Genomic DNA, 15,958 nt, shown 5'->3' with positions numbered 1-15,958 from the left:
AAATAACATTGAAGAGGTTTGGGTCATAAGTCAGTGTTAATTCAAGGACTTATAGCTACTGTTTTGCTGGTAGTGTAGTAGTAATGTTTTATGTTGAATATATGGTTTGAGTTTATCATATCAGCTAAGCCAGGGTTTGGGCAGCAGGGGTTGGTGTGTGGTTTGGGCAGCAGGGGTTGGTGTGTGGGCAAGAAGGGTTGAGGTCAGGTTTTCTGCCATTTTGTTGCTACCATTTTTTTTATTTAAATATATATATTTATTTGAATGTATAACAAATTGTCAAGTTTTCTCATATTTCTACAGATAACTTAATCTCAGTATTTTATTATTATTATTTTTTAAAAGTTCTTTTCAGCGTAACAGTATTCATTGTTTTTGCACCACACGCAGTGCTCCATGCAATATGTGCCCTCCCCAATACCCACCACCTGGTTCCCCCAACCTCCCCCCTCCTTCAAAACCCTCAGGTTGTTTTTCAGAGTCAGTAGTCTCTCATGGTTCACCTCCCCTTCCAATTTCGTTCAGCTCCCTTCTCCTCTCCATCTCCCCATGTCCTCCATATTATTTGTTATGCTCTACAAGTAAGTGAAACCATATGATAATTGACTCTCTCTACTTGACTGATTTCACTCAGCATAATCTCTTCCCGTCCCGCCCAAGTTGCTACAAAAGTTGGGTATTCATCCTTTCTGATGGAGGCATAATACTCCATAGTGTATATGGACCACATCTTCCTTATCCATTTATCTGTTGAAGGGCATCTTGGTTCTTTCCACAGTTTGGCAACTGTGGCCATTGCTGCCTTAAACATTGCTACAGATGGCCCTTCTTTTCACTACATCTGTATCTTTGGGGTAAATACCCAGTAGTGCAATTACAGGGTCATAGGGAAGCTCTATTTTTAATTTCTTGAGGAATCTCCATACTGTTCTCCAAAGTGGCTGCACCAACTTGCATTCCCACCAACAGTGTAAGAGGGTTCCCCTTTCTCCACATCCCCTCCAACACATGTTGTTTCCTGTCTTGCTAATTTTGGCCATTCTAACTGGTGTAAGGTGGTGTCTCAATGTGGTTTTAATTTGAATCTCCCTGAGGGCTAGTGATGATGAACATTTTTTCATGTGTCTGATAGCCATTTGTATGTCTTCATTGGAGAAGTGTCTGTTCATATCTTCTGCCCATTTTTTTGATATGATTGTCTGTTTTGTGTGCATTGAGTTTGAGGAGTTCTTTATAGATTCTGGATATCAGCCTTTTGTCTGTACTGTCATTTGCAAATATCTTCTCCCATTCTGTGGGTTTCTTCTTTGTTTTCTTGACTGTTGCTACCACTTTTTAATTTTTGTCTTAGTGGCTTCTTCCCGTAGGGTTTTGTCTACAGCCTGAGGGGCAGCTGATAGAGGGGCTGGGTTGCTCTTGGCCTGAGCTTCCAGTTGTCGACTTCGGAGGTGGCTGAAGACTGGGGTTAGAGACCCAGGGATAGGGAGGAACTTGCCCCCGGTCACCCACACCTAGAACCTGAGCTCAGGGCTCTCAAAGCTTGTGTTCCTTCCAACTTTCCCCACAACTCACTGATCAAGCTGCCTTTCCAAGCCCTCTGGTTCTATTGGCTACTGGGGGGAGGCTCTGTATACAGGTGCACAGCCCTGAGTGTCCCCCTACCCCCACCAGTCACAGAGCATGCTTTGAGATGGGGGCTCCCTATCTCCAAAGAGGGTGGAATGGCGTGTGTCCTGCGCCTGCCCAGGAAGGGACAGGCCAGAATTGTTCTGGTCAGCCTCCAACCTGCTGTGAGGGGCAGGAATGGCTAGCAGGGGTGAGGGGTTGCAACGTCTCTTTGTCCAATTCCTTCGACTTTGGCTCTGGCTAGAGGGGAGCCCTGGGCCACCCTGGGTGAGTTAAACATTGGCCAGGTGTGCGTGAGAAGTTCAAGCCAACTCCTGATCACAGGGAGCTGGCCAGGGTGGTGACCGATGAGTGACCGCTGGGCCTGAAACTCAGCTGGGGTTTGGCTGAATCCTCTATTGACAAAATGTGGCTTGTTATGGCCTTCCTGTGTGCCACAAGGGTGCATCAGTGGTTTTCCAGCAGGTAAAGGCTCTGAAGGATAAAAGCATGTGCCCCTCAGACTGGAGCTCCCAGAACAAGGCACTGTGTCCTTTCTCAGATAAGACCATGTTTCCTGAGATTCCCAGGACTGGGCTGCCTCCCCCTCCAGGCTGGGAGTCTCAGAGCAGGCTCATTTCCCCCCGAGAATGGAGCCCTCCAGTCAGGCTATGTCTCCTCCCTCACTTTGTGGTGTCCAGGAAAGGGTCATGTCGGCTCAGTCTCAAGTTCCTGGGGTAGGGCTCTGTAGTCCCCCTCAGGCTGGTATTCCCTGGGGCAGAGCTGTACCTCTTCCTTCTGACAGGCAAGGTAGGTTTTCTCTCAGAGGGAGGTTCCTTGGAGATTTGCTTTTGGTTTGAGGATGGGCATGGGCATGGACACAGACAATTGGAGCTCAAGTGAGATGCTTTTCTTCCCTCCAGGATTTAGCACAGACTCCAGCTGATTTTACTCCTTAAATTTATTAATTTTTCAAAGCCACAGATAACCATAATTGTTTCCAGAATGTTAGAGGCTCTGGAGGAACACTTTGGAAATGAAGGTCTGGCTCATCGTCAACTCATCTCAGAGAACTGTAGTTTGTAGGACAGGTGAGGCTGAGGCTTGACTGGAAATAAAGTGACAGTGAAGGAATGAGTCAACAAGAGTGTAGAAGGTGTCTGTCAGGTAGCAGCTCCTGTCAGTCAAGGGCGGCCTTTTGCTCAGCCCTCTTAGTCTTTGTGCTGACTGCTCAGATAGAAGCGTCCAGAACTGAGATCTTGTAGCTGTGTGTAACAGCTGCTTGGCAGAGGTGCTGGCTGGGACAATATACCCAGAACTAAACACCTACAGGTTGCTTACCATTTAGATCACCTTATTAAGTTTGAACTGTGAGTAGGTACTTTCCTAAGAACGCATCTCTAATACGGTGATAAGGGCCATAAGAAAGTAGGATTCATTTGGCAGAGACTCAGTAGGCTGCCCATGTTGCTGGATAAGTTTATTCTAGAAAGTGGGGGTCATGATAGCTGGAGAGGTACAGCCATTCTTTCTGTGTCCTACGTCCTTCAAGGACCCTTCCTGAAGATTCCAACATTGTGTTCCTTCCTCCATCCCAGTCACACCGGTGGGTACTCTGGAGTCACACTCTAGTCAGTTGGTCCCTTCCAACATAAAAGTGTGTCCTTGCAAATAGCCTGAGGCCAAAGGGGCATTAAGGAGGCAGGTGGTCCTTCTGGTGTGTATGGGCAGGAGGTGGGGGGAAGAAAGAAGCCCCAAATCTCAGCATGCTCTGTTTTCCCATCTGTTTTCATTTTTCTGTTTTGCAGAAGGGAGGAGCCTTGTTCACACATAGGAGATAAAATATGATGAACAGCCTTCTCTTTTTTGTAAAGAACATAGCAAACTTCTTTCTTTTTTTTTAAAAGATTTTATTTACTTATTTGAGAAGAAGATAGTATGAGTGCAGTGGAGCAGTGGGAGAGGGAGAAGTTGATGTCCCGCTGAATGGGGAGTCCTGACACGGGGCTCGAACCCAGGACCCTGGGATCATGACCTGAGTGGAAGGCAGACGCTTAACTGACTGAGTCACCCAGGTGCCCCCAGGTTCCCTCTTATTAACATCTTGCATCAATAGGCACCTATTACACAGTTGATGGACCAGTATTGATAGTTTATTGTTTATATAATAACATATTATTATAATTTATAAATTTAAATTGATAATTTATAAATTATACAATATTTAAATAATAATACATAGCTAAATATCTAGTTAAATATTTATATTATTAACTAAAATCCAGAGTTTTACATTAAGATTCGCCTTGTGTTGGGCACTCAGAGTTTTGACAAATGGATCTACCATTAGTCTCATATAGAATAGCTTCGCTGCCGTAAAAATCCTGCGTTCCATCTGCTCATCTCTCCCCCAGTTCCCAAGACTCCTGCAAACCACAGATCTTCTTATGGTCTCCATCATTTTGCCTTTTCTGGATGTCATATAGTTGGAGCCATAACGTAGGTAAACTTCCAGACTTGGTTCTTTCTCTTAATGATAGGCATTTACAATTCCTCTCTGTCTTTTCCTTGCCTTGGTAGCTCATTTCTTTTTATTGACACACTATTGCCTTGCGTTACTTGCTTAAAAAAAATTGTGGTAAAGTATACATGACAAAATTTACCATTTTATTTTTAAAGATTTTATTTATTTATTTGACAGAAACAGCGAGAGAGAGGGAACACAAGCAAGGGGAGTGGGAGAGGGAGAAGCAGGCTCCTCAGCAGGGAGCCCAATGTGGGGTTCCGTCCCAGGACCCTGGGATCATGACCTGAGCCAAAGGCAGATGCTTAACAACTGAGCCATCCTAGTGTCCCAAAATTTACCATTTTAGAGGCACCTGGCTGGCTCAGTCTGGAGAGTGTGAGACTCTTAACCTCAGGGTTTTAAGTCTGAGCCCCACGTTAAGTGTAGAGATTCTTTAAAAATAAAATCTTAAAAAAAAATTACCATTTTAACCATTTTTAAGCCTATAATTCAGTGACATTAAGTACGCCCACAGTGCTGTGAAACTATTACTTCTGTCCATCTGCAGAACTTTGTCATCACCCCAAACTAAAACTATCCACTGGACAATAATGCCCTATCCCCCCTCCAGCTCTTAGTAACTAACTACTGTTCTAATTTCCATCTCCCTGAATTTAACTATTCTAGGTGCTTCACTCAAGTAGAATCATACGCTATCTGTCCTTTGTGCACCTTAGTTCACTTAGCATAATGTTTCAAAGTCCATCTGTGTGGTAACATGGGTAAGGATGTCATTCCTTTTTATGGCCAAATAATATTTCATTCTATTCCTATGTGATATTGTGTTTATCTGTTCATCTGCTGTTGTACATTTGGGCCGTTTCCTCCTTTTAACTATGGAGAATAATGTTGCTATAAACATTCCTATACAAGTTGTTTTTTGAACACCTGTTTTCCATTATTTTGAGTCTATACCTAAAGAGCAGAATTGTGGGGGGTCATATGGTGATTCGATGTTTAACCTTTGGAGGAACTGCCAAACTGTTTTCTACAGTGACTATACAATTTTGCTTTCTTACCGGTAATGCACAGTGTTATAATTTCTCCATATCCTCACCAACGTGTTGTTTACTAGCTTTTTTTAAACCAAGATAAAATTGACATAAAACATTATATGAGTTCCAGTGCACAACATGAGTCAATGCTTATAGACATTGCAAAATGGTCACCACAGTGTCTAGTTAACATCCACCACCATACATAGTTACAATTTTTTTCTTGTGATGAGAACTTTTAAGATCTGTTTTAGCAACTTTTTCTTCCTTCCTTCCTCCTTCCCTTCCTTCTTTCTTTCTAAGATTTGATTTATTTATTTGAAAGAGAGAGAGCACAAGCAGGAAAGGTTCACACAGAGGGAGAGGGAGAAGCAGGCTCCCTGCAGAGCAGGAACCCCAACACAGGGCTTGATCCCAGAACCCTGGTATTATGACCAGAGCCAAAGGCAGACGTTTAACCAACCGAGCCACCCAGGTGCCCCTTTTTTTGCAACTTTCAAATATATAATACAGTATAGATAATTATGGTCATCATGCTGTATATTATATCCCAGTGATTTTATCTATTTTAATAGATGAAAGTTTGTACTTCTTAACCCCTTTCATCCATTTCACTCTCCGCCCCCCCATCCTCTCCCTCTGGAAACCATCAATCTGTCCCCTTTATCTATGAGCTCAGTTTGTTTGATTGTTGGATTTATTTATTTACTTTTTGTCTTAGATTCCACATACAGATGAGATCTGTCAGACTTATTTTACTTAGCATATGCCCTCAAGATTCATCCATATTGTCACAAATAGCAAGAGTCCCTTCTTTTCTATGGCTGAATGATATTTCTGTGTGTGTGTGTGTGTGCGTGCGTGTGTGTGTGTGTGTGTGTGTGTGTGTAACATGTTTTCTTTATCCATTCTTCGTTGATGGACACTTAGGTTGCTTCCGTCTTGGCTACTGTGAATAATGTTGCAACAGACATGAGGACGCATACATCTTTTCAAGTTTGTGTTTTTGTTTTTGTTGGAAAAATACCTAGAAGAGGAATTGCTGGGTCATATAGGAATTCTATTTTTATTTTTTTGAGGAATCTCCACACTGTTTTCCATAATGGCCTTACCAGTTTACATTCCCACCAACTACACAGCGTGTGCTTTTTTCCCACATGCTCATCAGCATTTGTTATTTCTTCTCCTTTTGATAAAAGCCATTCTGACAGGTGCAAGGTGATATCTCACTGTGTTTTGACTTGCATTTCCCTGATCAGAGATGCTGAGCCTCTTTTCAATACATTTGGGCCATCTGTACATCCTCTTTGGAAAAATGTCTATTTAGACCTTCTGTCCATTTTTACTGTTTCTTTCTATTTTTTGCTATTGAGTTATATGAATTCTTTATATATTTTGGATAGTAACCACTTAGCAGATAGATATATGATTTGTAAATGTTTTTTTTATTCAGTAGGCTGCACTTTCATTTTGTTGATCACTTATTTTTGCCGTTCAGAGGATTTTTAGTTTGATGTAGTTCCACTTGCTTATTTTCGTTTCTCTTGCCTTTGCTTTTGAGAACCCAAAATATCATCTCCAAGACCAATGTCAAGGAACTAAGGAAAACATAGGAGCCTATGCTTTCTTCTAGGAGTTTTAGGGTTTCAGGTCTTATGTTCAAATCTTTGGTCCAATTTGGTTCAGTTTATTTTTGTATACGGGTTAAGATACTGGTTCAGTTTCATTCTTTCGCATTTGTCTGTCCAGTGTTCCCAGCCCCATTTATTGAAGAGACGGTCCTTTCCCCATTGTATGTTCTTGGCTCCTTTGTCTTAAATTAATTGACCATATATGCATGAATTTCTTTCTTTTTTAAAAAGATTTTATTTTATTTATTTATTTGACAGAGAGAGAGAGATCACAAGTAGGCAGAGAGGCAGGCAGAGAGAGAGGGAGAAGCAGGCTCCCCGCTGAGCAGAGAGCCCGATGCAGAGCTCGATCCCAGGATCCTGAGATCACAACCTGAGCTGAAGGCAGATGCTTAACTCACTGAGCCACCCTGGTGTCCTCTCTAAGATTATATTTTTAAGTAATCTCTAAATCCAGTGTGGGGCTTAAGCTTCCAACCCTGAGATCAAGAGCCACATAGTCTAGTGACTGAGCCACCCAGGTGCCCTTCATTGGTTTATTTCTGGGTTCTCTATTCTGTTCCATTTATCTACAGGTCCGTTTTATTTTATTTTATTTATTTTTTAATCATTTTTTAAAGATTTCATTTATTTATTCAACAGAGAGAGAGACAGTACAAGCAGGGGGAGTGGCAGGCAGAGGGAGAAGGAGAAGCAGGCTCCCCACCAATCAGGGAGCCCGATGGGGTGGAGGGGGGGTTGTCCCAGGACCCTGGGATCATGACCTGAGCTGAAGGCAAACCACTAATCAACCGACCCACCCAGGCACCCTATGTGTAAATTTTAATGCAAATACCATACTGTTTTGATTACTATAGCTTTGTAGTGTAGTTTAAAATCAGACAGCATATTAGGTTACATGTTTCTAGGAACTTATCCATTTCTTCCAGGTTCTCTGATTTGTTGGCATATAACTGTTCATAGTTGTCTCTTATGACCTTTTGTATTTCTGTTGTATCAGTTCTAAGTCTCCTCTGATTTTACTGATTTGAGTCTCTTTTTTTTCTTGGTGAGTCTAGCTAAAAGTTTGTCAGTTTTGTGTAGCTTTTCTTTCTTTCTTTTTTTTTTTTGAAAAACAAACAAACAAACAAATAAACAGTGAGTGGACAGTCTTCTTTGTAGTACTTACCACAATTACTAATTTTCTGTATTTTCTTAACTTGTATATAATGTATGTGCATCTGTGTAGTGGTGTGTGTAGATTTCTTTCACTTTGTCTTTGGTGCACCATAGATTTTTTTTAAAAGATTTTATTTATTTATTTGACAGACAGAAATCACAAGCAGGCAGAGAGGCAGGCAGAGAGAGAGGAGGAAGCAGGCTCCCTGCTGAGCAGAGAACCCAATGCAATGCGGTTCAATCCCAGGACCCTGGGGTCATGACCTGAGCCCAAGGCAGAGGCTTAACCCACTGAGCCCTCCAGGCGCCCATCATAGATTTTTTTTTTTTTAAAGATTGTATTTATTTATTTATTTGACAGAGACATTGAGAGAGACAGAAAGCACAAGTGGGGGGAATGGCAAAGGGAGAGGAGAAGGGAGCAGGGAGCTAGGTGCAGGGCTGGATCCCAGGACCCTGGGATCATAACCTGAGCCGAAGTCAGATGCTTAATGACTGAGCCACTCAGTCATCAGTCATCACTCTTTTATTCATTTTTGAATTGTTTGTTTTCTTGTTGATTTGTAGGATTTACTTGTATATTCTGGATATCAATCCCTTATCAGATATATGATTTGCAAATATTTCCTCCTATTCTGTGGCTTATGTTTTCAATCTTTTGATGGTGCCCTTTGATGAGACCTGGGCCTTTTGCAGATAACCCAAGCACTTCCTGGGAGCTTCTGCTCCCCTAGCAGTGCATGAACAAATCAAGGTCTTGTGAGAAGTCAGATGTTTTGAAGATGGAACACGAGGGATTCCCATTCAGCCATCTGGGTTTGGCCATAAGGGTGGGTCACTTCCTTCATATTCCATACAAGTGTTCAAAGACTTGGGTCAAACAGGAAAGGAGAGAAGAGAGAGCAGTGAACAATGTACCCATCAGTGACTGAGGAAACAAACCTGGGCTTTCTCTTAGGACTCAAGAAACCAGGGTTTACTGATACACGCTACAACATGGATGAACCCTGAAAACATTACACTAAGTGAAGAAACCACTAACAAAAGACCATTTCTTGTATAATTATGTTTGTATGACATGTCCAAAGTAGGCAAATCTATAGAGACAGAAAGTAGTTTTGTAGTTGTCTAGAACTAGTGGGATATGGAACTGGGTTAAGGGGAAATAGGGAGTGATTGCTAACTGGTATGAGCTTTCATTTCCGGTGGATGAGAAGGTTCTTAAATTGATTATGGTATGGTAGTACAACTCTGTTTTGATATTGTGATTTATAAGAAATATATATTCGGTCATTTAGATGACCAAACATATATTTGGTCTTTGCCCACAGATCCTGGCTCCTGGCTCCCCTAATCCTTGGAATTTCCTAGGTGTTGAAAATGATGAGGGGATCTTTTGTTATATTAATGAAGGTAATGTTTGGATTGTACTCCGGGGCAGGAGCAGGTTGCCAGGAGATCCAACCATGTGATTAGAATGTTGGGTCAGTCCTATTCCCTAACCTTCAGGGAGGGGAAAAGGGCTGGAGGATCAGTCAGCCAATGGCCAAAGCCTTAGTCAGTCCTGAGTATGCAATGATGCCGCCATCAAATCCCAAAGGGACTAGGATCAAGAGCTTCAGGTTGGTGAACACACAGAAAATGGGGAGAGTGGGGTGCTTGGAGAGGGCATGGAGGTCCTCTTTTCCCAGACCTCGCCCTGTGTATCTCTTTTTTTTTTTTTTTTTTTTAGAAGAAACTTTTTTTTTTTTTTAAAGATTTTATTTATTTATTTATTTGACAGAGAGAAATCACAAGTAGATGGAGAGGCAGGCAGAGAGAGAGAGGGAAGCAGGCTCCCTGCCGAGCAGAGAGCCCGATGCGGGACTCGATCCCAGGACCCTGAGATCATGACCCGAGCCGAAGGCAGCGGCTCAACCACTGAGCCACCCAGGCGCCCCTGTGTATCTCTTCATCTGGCAATTGATTCATATCTTTTGTCATATCCTTTAATAAACTTGTAAACCTGAGTGTTTCCTTGAGTTTTGTGAGCCACTCTAACAAATTAAAGAACCTAAGGAGGAGGTCGTTGGAACCTCCAATCTGAAATTGGTTGATCAGAAGTACAGGTAACAGCCTGGGGCTTGTGACTGGCAACTGATGTCAGGGGTGACGGGCAATCTTGTAAGACTGAGTTCTTAACCTGTGAAGTGTCATACTATGTCTGGGTAGGTAGTGTCAGAATTGAGTTGAATTCTTGGACACCCTGTTGGGGTCTGAGAATTGCTTGGTGTTGTGTGTGTGTGTGTGTATCTCCCCCTGATGTTGAAACGGGGTCCAGGAATGCCCAAAGATCTGTGCATATACTAAAAGCCATTGGAAGGTGAATTGTATGGTTGTGTATTATACCTCCATAAAGCTTTTATTTAAGAAAAAGGAAAAAAAACAAGGGTTGAGGCCCCATGGATGATCCTTACCCCTCCCCCTGCCTTGGCATGCTGGTGCCTTCTTCACTTGGTGGAGAAGCGTGGCCGTGCCTGGACATGCTCACAGTGGGGGTGCTTCATGGTCAGCCCATAGATGGGGGTTAGGTCTACTTTCATACCGGCTGGCACACTGAACTCCAGCTGCTGCAGCAAGATAGCTAGGAAGAGGAAGATCTCCGACTTGGCCATGACCTCTCCTATGCACCGGCGCTTGCCCATGCCGAAGAGCATCACCTTCTCACTCAAGGTCTTATTGATTGCAGTGCCATCAGCGGTAAGGAATCTCTCTGGTCGGAACTTGGATGGATCTCCCCACACCTTTCTGCAAGAGGAACAGAGGAGATGGAATTTCTGGCTGGGATGGGGGGACACCCTGGGAAGAAAAGCCTGGGGGGAGACTTCTGTGGGTGGCACAAGTGTTAGAATAGATTGAGAGTACTGAGAAGAGAATGGAGAGGAACCAAACTGTACTTTCGTGCTTATTTCTTTTACAACGCTTTCTCTAAAACAATTGGTCTTGCAAATGGTGCTTTATCATATCTATTTGTTATTTTAAAGAAATAACACTTCAACTAAAAGAAATTAAAAGAAGGAAAACATTATGTCCAGCCTACTCAGTATAAAGGGGAATCAGCAGTACATCCTGGTTTACGCTTTATTGTTTTCAAGTCATTGTTGACAGCATCCTTTTTCACACTCAGAAGTGCTTCAGTTTGGATGGTAAATTATATGGTCCCCCTACCTACAGGCAGAGTGGGATTTTCCAAAGAGAGGTCCCTGGGCCATTAACATCACAATTGCCTGAGGGACTCCAGTTTGCTTACCAAAGTGGAATCTTGGGGAATGAGGTCCTCTAATCTAACCAACCTTCTGGTCATTTCCTGTGTACAATGTTTGAAAAACACGGACCTAAGTTTAGGTACTTACAACAGAGTCCATATGGCAATTGAGGCCCCATTCCTTTATTTATGCCCATTTCCTAGGGGGACAAAGAGCCTTCCTGTCTGCTGAATCCCATGGAGTTTTCAGTGGGAGAGGTATACTCACGGGTCATGATTGACCTGCCACTGGTTTACAAAGACACAGCGTTCTTTGGGGATGTAGAAGCCTTTCAATATTGTGTCCCTTGTCGTGCTGAGGAGGGAAGAGGTCTCTGTCAGGATCAGGGCAGGAACACTGGGGCTTGTCTCTGGAACCTACTTCTCCTACTAACCACTCTCCCCCACGCCAATAACTTGCCCACCACAGTCTCCACAGTTTCCATATCCCACACTGGGAGGAAGTATCAGGAGCAGGGGAAGGTGAAACTGTCCTCCCCCTCCCTCAGCTCCTGTTCTTCAACTTCAGCAAGTGTCTACTAAACTTCCGTTTGTGTCCAGCTGTGTTCTTGGCCATACTTTGGAGCTGAGAAACAGGCAGCCTGGGCTAGCCCTGGGGAGTTCCCACCCAGGCTGAGGAGTCGGGCCTTTTAGTCTGGGAATAACTAGACCAACATTTGGGTAGAAGTAAATGTTCACTAACTCTCTTGACATTGTTAAAATCCCAGGACACGATCAAGGACAAATGACTGGAAGTCCTACAGTCTATCAGAGAGAGAAGCTGTGCCAGCTGGATGAGTCAAGAAAGCCTGCCAGTGAAGGGCAAGTTTGTGTCAGGATTGACCTTGGGTAAGGATGGGATTCTGGTAGCAGAAGAGGTTAGGAGGCATTCCAGGCAGAAGGTCCAGCATAAGCAAAATTGGAGGTTGACTGTGTCTTGCCAGCCAGGTCCACCGAGGCCAGTCTAGCTGGGTTGAAAGTACTTGCAGAGAGGGAATGTGTGCAGAGGTGAAGGAGAACTGAGGTCAAGAGTGTGACTATCTCCTGACAGCTGGGTGGTTTGATCATGGTTGGACTGCTTAGGGACAGCCTAGAGGCTGAGTGTCTGTAAGAAACCTGGTGACATGGCCAGAACGGAGGCCAAGGTCTGAGCCAGGGCCAGGACTAAGAAGATGGGAAGAAGAAACACGGCAAGGACTATAAAGGTGGTAGGGCAGGATAAGCTGGCCTTACCTGTGGGGGATGGTAAAGGGGACGAAGGAGGTGTGTCGGAAGAGCTCCAGGATGAAGGCCTCCAGGTAGGGCAGCTGGAGTCTGTCAGAGAGCCATGGTTGCCGGGCCCTGCCAATCACTCTGTCTGTGGAACACAGACCAGACAAGGCTTAGGGATGCCCTGACTGCCCCCATGGCGTCAAAGTCCCCTATTACTTGGTACTATGCCTGTTTTATATGTGAGGCCCGCTAACGACCCTGCCTCTAGCATGTTCAAGGCAAGGGTGGGCACCACTGTATGTCCAGGTGTGACCCATAGTAGGCACAAAACAGCTACATGTACATGGGAAAAATGACCTGGGGAATCCCAAGACTTCTCTTAGCTCATGTATCTCAACCACATACCCAACTCTTCCTGGATCTTTCTCTGTATCTCAGGGTTTGTCACAAGATACATGATGCTCCAGGAGATGGCCGTTGTGACGGTGTCAAATCCTGGCCAGCATGGCACAAGGTGAGGAAGGGAGGAAGACAAGAACAAGAAACCAGCATTTACTAAGCATCCAGAACTTACACACAAGCTGTGGGTTTCTCTGCCCCCTTCCCCCTACATTCTCCAATTGCTCACATGCTCCATTGCTCACATGCTCTTCCATGAGTTTCCTGAGGGTAGAGACCTGGTCTCCTCAACACAAATTTGAATCACTAGTTTCAAGATTAGCTGCTGGCATTACAGGGATCCAGACTTACAGGATAAAGAACCCCTTATTGTTCAGGTGGGGAAACTGAGACCCAGAAGCAGAGAGGGGTTTAGCTGAATTTCCACTGGGAGTTTTTGGGCCCACCTGGACTCAGACCCTGAATATGGGCCAGGGGTCTGTATCCCACACCATCTGTTGTGTGGTTAGCCAATGATCAGATGGACTCAGGGGCCTGGCAAGTCTGTGTGTGGACAGCAGGCACTGGTGGATGGAAAAGGTATGGGTCTGGTTCCTACCGGCCCCAAAAATGTCGTTGATAATGTTGACGATCTTCTCATGGGGGATGTGACCAGCACTAGTTCTGGAGCCCTTCTCACTGTGCTTCAGGAGGGCGCCTGTGATGTCCTGAATGTTGCTCTGTGGGGACACAAGCTTGCGGCATCCTGGCACTTCCAGGTCGGACCTTGCCCTTCCCCCCATGGCACTCCCACGGGGCCTCCAGGTAGTTAGCTGGGGTTCCAGGGGTGGCTGGTAGCAGCCCTGGGTGCCCTTCCTCCCAATAACCCTGGGGTCAAATTTCAAAGGAGGGCTTTGTAGGGGAGTACTGGGAAGCCGAGTGCCACCTGAGCTGTGGATTAGCTTCTGTCTGGGTTCAGATTCCTGCAGAACAAGAGCCTTCTCCTGATAATAGCCCCCCACATTGCAGGTCTCTGCCAGGGCCTCATTCACAGGCAAATATCTTTGGGGCTTTGAGCAATCCTGAGAGGGAGGCAGTTGGATGAGGAAATGGAGGCCCCAGAGGGAGAGGCATTGGTCCCAGGTCAAGCAGCTGATCCAATACATTCCAGAGCCTTCCTGGGCCTTGGTAGCCCCTCAGCTGTGTGCGTACCTGGAGGCTGGGTGAGAGGGGCCACCCCCAGGCCCTGCAGGGTGCCCCCTCACCACCAACACCCTGGGCTCACCTCGTCAAAGTCCCGGTAGTGCTCCTGGACAATATTCTGCAGGAACCGAAAGAACTTCTGGTTGAAGGCCTTGAATTTCTGCAGGGAAGGGTTAGGCAGATACCGGAGAATGGGGAAGAAGTCCACGGGGTTCCCAGAGGAGGCTGTCTCCACAAAGTCATTGGTGCTGCTTATAAGGCTGAGCATCTCCTCACTGCTCTGAGGGAAGCGCTTTCCAAAGCACATGGCACCAATGACACTGGCCACGGACAAGAGCACCTCGTTGTAGGGGTCAAAGCGCCCTGCCTCTGCCATCCGCTGCTGCAGCCTGCCGAGGAGGGCCTCTGCCTCCTTGCTCACATGCTCTTCCAGGTAGCAGGTGCACAAGGAAGCCGGGTCTGATGCGGTGGAGAAGCTCTTCAAGGCGTTCTGGGCCAGGCGCCTGCGCGCAGCCCACACTGGTCCAGAGTCCGGGTTGAAGGTCATGCTTTGGCCATCAGTAACCAGAGTGAAGATGTAGAGGTCAGGCCGGCCCTTGAAATCGTCCCCCTGTTGCACTAGGGCCTGCCGGATGGTGTCCAGGCCACTGAGCACCAGCACGGGTGTGGAGCCAATGTGGATTTGCAGCACATCCCCGTATCTCTGGCTCAGCCTCGTCAGCGCCAGGTGTGGGGTCTTCCCCAAGGTCAGCAAGTTCCCCAGCAAGGGCCATCCCCACGGCCCTGGTGGACTCTTCAGGCCTTTGGGAACCCGAGGCTGCCAGGCCCTGGCCACCCAGAGCACCAGGCAGAAGACGGCGGAGACCAGGAGCAGCTCGGTAGCTATCGGGGACCAGGCCATCTGTGCTCACTGCTGGAGAAGACGGAGGAGCCAGGCTGAATGTCAAGACGGAGCCTTTCATTCCTTCCTTCATTCACTTGCTCAAGCAATAAGCACTGACATATGTTCGGTGCTTGGCTCCCAGATGGACACCAGAAAGGCTAGGTGACACCCACCATGGGTCCTGTGTCATAGAAACTCTCCCTGAGAGCATTGCAGAATCTGAGGCTTGGAAAAGAATCTCGAAATGCCCAACCTGAGTGTCTGCACTTTGAGTCCTGACCCTCCCCTCTGCCCATCACTGCTGTCTCCAATTCTGAGGCTGGAGGGGAGGCAAATGACACTTCAAAACAGAGACGTACCCTTGTAGGGGTCAAAGCGCCCTGCCTCTGCCATTCGCTGCTGCAGCCTGCCGAGGAGGGCCTCTGCCTCCTTGCTCACGTGCTCTTCCAGGTAGCAGGTGCAGGAAGCCAGCCCCCAGCTCAGGCTTATCCTGGGTATTATGCCAAAGTGTCCCTGCCAAGGCTGGCTTCCTGCCAATACCTCCTACTCAGGAAACAGGTTGCTACGCCCACCCAGCAACACCAAGGAGGCGAAGGTCCCACCCAGGGCTGATACAAATGACTGGTGATGGCCCCTCTCCCAAGGCCTTCGTTATGACATCCAAGAAGAGCATCTCCTCCCTAGCTCCTCACAATCTTAGAGGCTGAGGTTGGGCTGCAGCCAGAGGCATGGCTGCCTTCGTGCCGGGTGGGGACCCTTCCCCATCTCTCCATTTGAATCACACTAAGGGTCCTTAGAGATGGCCCTGTCCAAGCTGCCAACTGAAAAATGGAGAAACAGGTCTGGAGCTGGGCAGGAAGGACTAGAACTCAGACCTCCTACACCCAACCCAGGGTCCCTTCATTCCTCCATCCTCACTGGGTCCCAGGATATACTGGGGAGGGGGGAGGTCCCAGGGACTGGAAAATGAGCCCAAGAAAGGTACCTGTAGAGGCAGGTGCTTGAGATGAGCAGGGTTGTGGAGGCTGGTACAGAGCTTCTGGC

The 15,958-nt window shown here is 46.2% G+C and overlaps 1 protein-coding gene across 4 annotated transcripts; it reads right to left on the bottom strand.

Annotated features, from left to right (window-relative positions):
* Positions 1–10,325: 10,325 nt before the first annotated feature.
* LOC309867252 (cytochrome P450 1A2-like) lies at positions 10,326–15,958 on the bottom strand. Of its 4 annotated transcripts, XM_082735861.1 has the most exons (8): positions 15,900–15,954; positions 15,274–15,404; positions 14,114–14,944; positions 13,448–13,568; positions 12,856–12,945; positions 12,472–12,595; positions 11,468–11,554; positions 10,326–10,742 (listed from the first exon to the last, which is right to left on the bottom strand). In XM_082735861.1, the coding sequence occupies exons 3-8, from the start codon at positions 14,930–14,932 to the stop codon at positions 10,445–10,447; spliced, it is 1,539 nt and encodes a 512-aa protein (XP_082591987.1). In that variant the 5' UTR covers positions 14,933–14,944; positions 15,274–15,404; positions 15,900–15,954; the 3' UTR covers positions 10,326–10,444. The 4 variants fall into 4 exon arrangements, with proteins under 4 accessions (XP_082591987.1, XP_082591988.1, XP_082591990.1 ...); XM_082735862.1 differs by lacking the exon at positions 15,274–15,404 and having other exon boundaries at positions 15,900–15,958; XM_082735864.1 differs by lacking the exon at positions 15,274–15,404 and having other exon boundaries at positions 14,114–14,941; positions 15,900–15,955.

Source organism: Mustela nivalis, assembly GCF_964662115.1.
Source record: "Mustela nivalis genome assembly, chromosome: 6".
NCBI lineage: Eukaryota > Metazoa > Chordata > Mammalia > Carnivora > Mustelidae > Mustela > Mustela nivalis.
The sequence above is the reverse complement of the archived record's forward strand: the minus strand, read 5'-3'. Positions and strand labels throughout refer to the sequence as shown.